The 7,523-nt window shown below is 34.5% G+C and overlaps 1 protein-coding gene across 1 annotated transcript; it reads right to left on the bottom strand.

Annotated features, from left to right (window-relative positions):
- Window positions 1-2,915: 2,915 nt before the first annotated feature.
- On the bottom strand, window positions 2,916-5,772 carry LOC108345438 (transcription factor LAF1). The gene is made up of 3 exons (XM_017584034.2): window positions 5,518-5,772; window positions 4,696-4,825; window positions 2,916-3,773 (listed from the first exon to the last, which is right to left on the bottom strand). Exons 1-3 carry the CDS (start codon window positions 5,651-5,653, stop codon window positions 3,170-3,172), a joined length of 870 nt encoding a protein of 289 aa, XP_017439523.1. The 5' UTR covers window positions 5,654-5,772; the 3' UTR covers window positions 2,916-3,169.
- Between the last annotated feature and the right edge of the window lie 1,751 nt (window positions 5,773-7,523).

Raw genomic sequence — 7,523 nt, 5'->3', positions numbered from 1 at the left:
CCTAAGTTGGTTAGAAACACACAAAAGTATAGTATTAACCACGAGTCCCCGGCAACGGCGCCAAAAACTTGTTAACTCTTTGGCAAGTGTACCAAATCGTTCTAAGTAATAAAACCGGTAAGACCAGATATCGTTTCCCAAGAGACTCGTGTCACCAAACAATCGTATAATTTCCAACTAACTTAGACTAAAGAATGCTTCATAATTTGTGTTTTTGTGCAATTAAAGTAAACATGAAACATAATTGATAAAAGTGATCTTAGATACTCAAACACTAGAAAATGGAAAGATTAGAAATGACATGAAATGGTATTGTTGGGGGTATGATTTCACCTACTTCACTCTTATGTATAGAAAATCACTTCCTCTTCATTAATATGCCAATGTCAATCTACTAAATTACTCAAACCCAATTCCTTGGTAGAGAGAGCCTAGACTTCCTTATTAGGTTCCAATCCCTTGGAAAACCTAACAATTATTTCTGCATTAAGAATTGAGATCTTAAGACAACCAAAGGTCCTAGCTCTATTCCTAGATACTATTTCCTTTAGGTGTTTAATCCAAGTCCAGATTTACCCAACATTTTCCAATATCAAGCAAACCCTAAAATCATGTAATGGGTAGCAATTTCACAACAAGCATTAAGAAAAGGAATTAAACACTAACAATCAATGAAAGAGGCATAAATTCATTCAAAACATAGTGGTTTACATAAGATTTCAGTGGCTACATCAATCCCCCAACAATAATGAAACTAGCTCTCCATGAATGGAGAGCTCAAGCTTACAACAATGGTGGAAATGGAAGAAGGAGGAAGACCCAAGGTTGAAGAAGGACTGTTTCCACAGCTCCTAGCTCGCCTCCAAGAGCTCCAATTGAGAGAAATCGTGTTTGGGCAGCCAAAAAAATCCAACCCTTCGCGTTTCTGGGTTAAATAAGCTGTCTGCCACATCAGAAAAAGTCGCGCCCGGGCGCCCTCTGTCAGTCGCGCCCGGGCGCGAGACTCACTGGAAAGTCACGCCCGGGCGCCCCATTTTCGCGCCCGGGCGCGAGACTCTCTGGAAAAATTAAAAACTGGCGAAATGTCGCGCCCGGGCGCCCCTCTGTTCTCGCGCCCGAGCGCAAGCCTCTCGCATTTGGACGAACGTCCTTCAATCTGGCCGAGCGTCCTCCTTCCTGGACGAGCGTTCTGGACGAGCGTCCTCTGCCTGGCTGGACGAGCGTCCTCTCCTCTGGACGAGCGTCCTCCTCTTGGACGAGCGTCCTCCTCTTGGACGAGCGTTCTGCTGGACGAACGTCCTCCTGCATGGACGAGCGTCCTCTTCTTCATGGACGAGCGTCCTCTCGTTTCTTCTGCATGGACGAGCGTCCTCTTCTGGCTTGGACGAGCGTCCTCCTGGACGAGAGTCCTCTTTCCTGGGCGAACGTCCGCTCTCTTGGACGAACGTCCACCTTGCTGGGACGAGCGTCCTGAATCTTGGACGAACGTCCTCCATGAGCTCCTGGACGAGCGTCCGCTCGTGCTTCCACTCTGGACGAGCGTCCGCTCTTCTGCCTTCTGGGCGAGCGTCCGCTCTCCTGGGACGAGCGTTCTTGCACTGCTGATGGCATTTCTTCGTGCTAATTTCTTGGTCCAGTTCTATCGTTTGTTGGAGAGTCTTCCAAGTTCATTTTTAGCTACAAAATAAGGGATTATTGATGAAAGTACATCAAAGTAGCCAAAAACACAAATATATAGAAAACAAGGCAAAACAAGAGGATTAAGCAAGTTATAAGTAAGAAAGGAGTTGATTTTGCCACTAAAATGATGCTTAAAATATGGTATAATTTAGCATTATCAATCGTGCAAAGACTGAGCGGTAATTATAGGTGATTTCTTATGAACCATAGGAGTAGGAACAAGGGAACTATCGAGCAAGCCGATTTTAACAAGAAGATGCAGAACATATTTTCGTTGGCTAAGGAGAATTCCTTTGGAGTTGCGTGCTACCTCAAGGTCGGGGAAGTAGGTAAGATCACCAAGATTCTTTATGAGAAAAGTAGAGTGGAGAAGGTTGGTAATGCGTTGAATTTCTCCATCATTGTTGCCGGTTATGATGATATCATCAACATAAATGAGGAGCGTCGTAGTGTAGTTGCCATCATGTTGCAAAAAAAGATAATTGTCAGAAGTACAACAAGTATAATTATGTGAAAGTAAGAAATGGTGGAGCTTAGCATACAATTGTCGACCGACATGTTTAAGACCATATAATTAAAGACCTTTGCAGTTTACAAACCTGATTCGTGGTGGTGGTTTTAAGGCCAGGAGGAACTTTCATATAGACATCTTCATGAAGGTCATCATGTAAGAAAACATTATTAACATCCAATTGTTTTAGTGACCAACACTGGGAAGCAGCTATGGCAAGAAGAAGTCGAACGGTGGTGTGTTTGGAAATTGGCGCAGAGGTGTCTAAGTAATCTAACCCTTCAAGTTGGTTATAACCTTTGGCGACCAAGCGTGCTTTATAACGATCAATAGAGCCATCAGAATTGTATTTGATTTTGGAAACCCAACGACAACCAATAGTAGTTTTTTTTGAAGGTAAAGTCGTTAACACCCAAGTATTATTAGTCTGTAGAGCATCAAGCTTGGCATGCATGGCAATGACCCATTCGGGTTGTTTGGAAGCACCGGTATAACATGTTGGTTCAAAGTTAGAGGAAATAGATAAAATAATGTGCTTGAAATTAGCAGAGAGACAATTATAACTAAGGTAGTTATATTAGCTGATCGAGATTTAAAAAAAGATAACCTTTCGTGTGTTGTTAAAAATCTAAGAAAATGTTAGGGTAACACGATCATCAAACTTCTTTCTCTGAGCAATAATGGTGTTGGCATAGCAATAAATCGTGTAACAGTTACAGGGAGAAAGAACATTGAAGACCACAATATTTTGATTGATTTGAAGCAAATATACATGAGTAGTATGCTTAAACAACACCGCAAAAATCACAATGAAATGCATATTTTTCTTATCTTACTGAATTTATTTGTGTGGGGTAGGAGTACAATTCAAACAATTAGAAGTATAACTTTACAGTGATCAAATTTGTCTTGTTTTCTGTATGTCTAATTACAAATTATTCTTCCTTTTTGAGCAGCTTGTAAACTCCTTCCTGGTACTTACATAGCACGATTGATTAGGCTGAAATTGCTGCATAAATCATTCCCGGGAATACAGTGAATGAAATCACTTCCATCCACTTGATTTGATGGCTTAAGCTGTGAATTGTACACCTCAGTGGTTGAACTGTGAATTAAACTATTATGATACTCTTCACCAAAGTTCCCTTCCAACAAATGCATTATAGCTTCTTGGAAAGATGAATTTTGATCAAATACATTTCCCAATACCAAAGAATCATCAGAATTCACTGAGCCTGCACCATTTACTTGATCCTCTGAAAGCCACTCAGAAAATAAGAGTTTTGGTAGGGAACTCTGACAAGCCTCTTTGGAAAAGTCATAGTTTTGCGAGAAAAAGTTGTCAGAGTGTGTTGCTGTTTTTTCCATGTTTTGTAGCAATGCATGACTTGGATCTTGAGTTGCAAGTTTCTGTGGAGAGAGTGAATTTTCCACTGTGTCTGAACTTGAACTAGCATGCTCAATTTGTTTATCAGATTCCATTTCCTTAGTTTTCATCACTTTCTTCTTCAGATATGAATGCCAGTAATTCTTTATCTCATTATCAGTCCTTCCTGGCAAATGCTGTGCTATTTGAGACCACCTGACCAATATAACAACTTGTTTTCAGCAATTTCTATTAATAAAATAAAATTTGGTGAAAGAAATAGGAAAATGCAAAGAGAACTGCAATAAAATTTTACCTTCCTTGTGATTAATCTATAAGGTTTTGTTTTGAACAGTTGAAAGCAATTAAAGATGTCAAACATGGTTCATGTTGACTTTGTTTTATAAAATTGGGGAATGAAGCTATGACACAAATTAATATAATGAAGTTTATAATAGGAAAAAATTAATCAGTTTTTTTTTTTTCAAATTGAGGTTATTTATAAATGCAGAATAAAATATCGATCTTTGAATTTTTAAGATCACAATGTCCTTTAAACTATATTAAAATGCCCTCCACAATTATAAAGAATAATTCCGTATCAAAACAAAACATGGGGAAAGAATACACAAACATATTTGCGTGTAAAATATTTAATAAATTGTTAATAATGTATGATGGAGACGACTAAAACAATTAATATTGGAAAAAATTAATTTAAATTAAGTGAAGGGAATAAAATACTACAAAAACTGTCCTTCTATGTACACATTCTCTTCTCTCCCTCTTTTAAAAATTGAACTTCCTAACCATGCCAGTTCATGGTTTGACCATCCTATCCTTTTTTCCCTTTTGATAGTATTTAAATAGGACCCAATTGCTTCTACAAAATAAAAGTAAAAATATAAATATAAATAGCTAGCTGGCTTATCCAATTACATTGTATAACTTAATGCCTCGAAAAAAGTTAGAAGAAAAGAAAATATTTTCCTTGACTTGTCAATTTACACTAATTATTAGGTAGCTAAGTTATTGTCGTTATTCCAACTAAAAAATATTACAGAAGTTACTTATTTTACTTGAACGTTGCAAGTAAACTAGAAATCATTATAATTAAAATGTTCAACATTTTGCTTACTTGTTGCCTAACATGTGGTGAAGAGCCATGATTGTATCTTCTTCATGTTTGCTGAAAACTCCTCTCTTCAATCCAGGTCTCAGGTAGTTAATCCACCTTAGTCGGCAACTTTTTCCATTTCTTTGCAAGCCTACAAATGTAAGTGAAGTTAGTAAGTAAACATCAAATAAAATAAATACAAATTTACCCTTTATAAATATTGCAAAAATAAAGCATATTAAAAGTTATATTATATCTTCTTCACACCTTTTTACTGGTAAAGTGTAATTCTAATTAGTTATGAAGCATAGAAGTTTGCTACTCAGAAGCATGAAAAAGACATAGGTTGTCTGAATGAAGATTCTGAACTTTTATAACCACATTTCAACTCTTGTAATTTGAATTTTGATTGGACAAAGTTCTTAAAGTTGCTTCTGCTAAAGAATGTCTGAACTCTTAAAACTGTTAATTCACTTCATTGGACCTGTCAAATTTGTTACTGCCAAAAAGACAATGAAGCATATGTCCACATTTCAACTTGCTCACAAACGGTTCTTTCGATAAAAAATGACATACATCATTAATATATGAATCCAATTCATACAATGAGATTAATTCTACTTACAACCTAAAACCTTACAACAATAAATTTATGTGGGTCTTCTTTCTTATATGTTATTCAACTTTCTTATATCTAATTAACGTGAGACTCTCCCACTTGAATTTCCCAAACCTCAAACAAGTTCAACTAAGAAACCAATAAATGCTCCTTAGTTTGAAAGGGTCATGAATATGTTACTGATACGAGGGATAAAGGATCTCAAGGAATAAAAAAGGTCTCACCTGCCTTAATGGGGACAGAGCTCCAGCATCCATGACCATGCTTAAGGATATGGTTTCTGAGCTTATTATCTTCTTCAGGTGACCATAACCCTTTTCTGTATTTTGGTTTTGCTTTCTCCAATGGTTGCTTTTCCATTTTTCCTCTTTCTTTTTTTGTCAGAATTTGAGTTCAATGGTAAGATTGGTTTCCTTAGAGAAGATATGAACTAAAGAGAGAACAAACAGGCATACAGAATAGAGAAGAATAGAGAAGGGAAAGAATATTTGGCATTGAAATAGTGCACAAGCAGACTGATATATATAATGCAATTGAAATGTGTGATTGTGCAGTACATGTTCATAATTTATGGCAAAAATAAAGAGTTGAGACTTGGAAAGAGAATAAACAAATATATGTAAACAAAGTATATGAAAACCCTCCATAAATGATAACTTAAAAAAATATATTCTATTATATGAAACCATTTCTATTTCTACCTCAATAGAAAGGTACCAAGTTGGAAATTGTTGGCTTAGTTTTGTACCATTGGTATCACTGTTTTTTGTCAATTTTTTCGGCCTCAATCATTCATCAAAATAAGTATACTTCACAGTTCAAAACCCCCCAAATGCAACATGATTATTTTTTGTGAATGGCCATTTTTAAACATGTTTATTTGCAGGTACTTTCGAAGAAATCATTGTCCTGGCCATTTAATTAAACCTTCACCAGGTACTTTAATGTCTAATTTCTTTTCTTACCTAATATCAAAATCTTATTCTATGCAAAGCCCTTGTTGAAGATAGAGAAGAATCTTCAAACTTCATCTACATATTAAATTTATTTAGTTAATGCGAATTTTGTCTCCTTTAAACATGGAGAGGAGACTTTTTTTCCTGAGCCTCAATAATTTCGAGGCTTAATTAAGTAAACATTTTCATGTACATTACCGATTAACATAATATTGAATATTACAAAAGTAGTTATATAGATTTTGTTTAAATAAACTTTTCCACAAACACTTATGATAGAAAAATAAAACTAAAATTAATTTGTATATAAAATAAAAAGATAAAGTTTTAAAGAAATTGTTTTTTTAATTTTGAAAAACTATTTTTTTTCTCGTAAGTGTTTTAAAGCCGTTTAAATAGACCCCTTATTCATTTTTCGTTTATTTTCTTAAAGTCTTATGAAAAAGGATTAAAGAACTTGCATGATGCATTTATAATTCATGTTTTACAATTTAGTAATAGCATGTTTGGGTGGTGGCATGTTTTTTTGCTTAATTAATTATTTTCTTGATATTTGAGGAATTTATTTAATGTGATCTTTCAATATTTTATTTTAATTTAATATTTATTTTATCTAAACAAACTTTTGAAAGAATATTATATATTAATTATTCTGAATTTCTCTAATTTATTTTTATCGTACCTCCACAGTATAAGAATAAAGGATTGAAGAAGTTCAGAATCACTAAGATGTGATTACTTTCCCAATTATATCAATACCAATCTAACGAAAAAACATTAATTTCTTTTAAATAAAATGATATAAGAAAATAAAATTAAAAAATCATATTAAATAAAATCCTCAAATATTATGATAAAAAAACTTATTAAACATTTTTCCATGTAATTTTGTGAATAAAATCAATTCTTTGAATTATCCAATAGCACAGCATTAATAAACTGCACTAATTTGAGATGATAGGATTTTTATTTTAATCACATTTTTGGTATGGTATTGTAATATCATTGAAATTCTTGAACATGTTAATCATTCAAAGAAGGACAGAGATCTTGTTTTTCTTATGCATTTGTCTTGTAGGTATGTTAACAACTACATTTTTTACCAGTGTCGGATAGTAGAATTGGATAATATATCTTTCTTAGTTTGGAAGACATGACAAATGAAAAAAAAAGAAGACCAAATTAGGTTAATATACTTGATGGAATATGATTAATTATAGGACTAGAAATGAACATGCAGCTATGGAACATGATGGCACAAAGAAAGAGACAAG

The sequence above is a fragment of the Vigna angularis genome, chromosome 8 (genome assembly GCF_016808095.1).
Source record: "Vigna angularis cultivar LongXiaoDou No.4 chromosome 8, ASM1680809v1, whole genome shotgun sequence".
NCBI lineage: Eukaryota > Viridiplantae > Streptophyta > Magnoliopsida > Fabales > Fabaceae > Vigna > Vigna angularis.
This window is presented reverse-complemented; position numbering and strand designations above follow the sequence as displayed.

Bases quoted from the DNA above. Each gene is read 5' to 3' on its own strand.
- LOC108345438 (XM_017584034.2), bottom strand. From the start codon at position 5,653: ATGGAAAAGCAACCATTGGAGAAAGCAAAACCAAAATACAGAAAAGGG. The intron at 4,826-5,517 runs GTGAGACCTTTT...TTACATTTGTAG, and splicing joins CTCTGTCCCCATTAAGGCAG to GCTTGCAAAGAAATGGAAAA. The intron at 3,774-4,695 runs GTAAGCAAAATG...TATATTGGTCAG, and splicing joins CACCACATGTTAGGCAACAA to GTGGTCTCAAATAGCACAGC.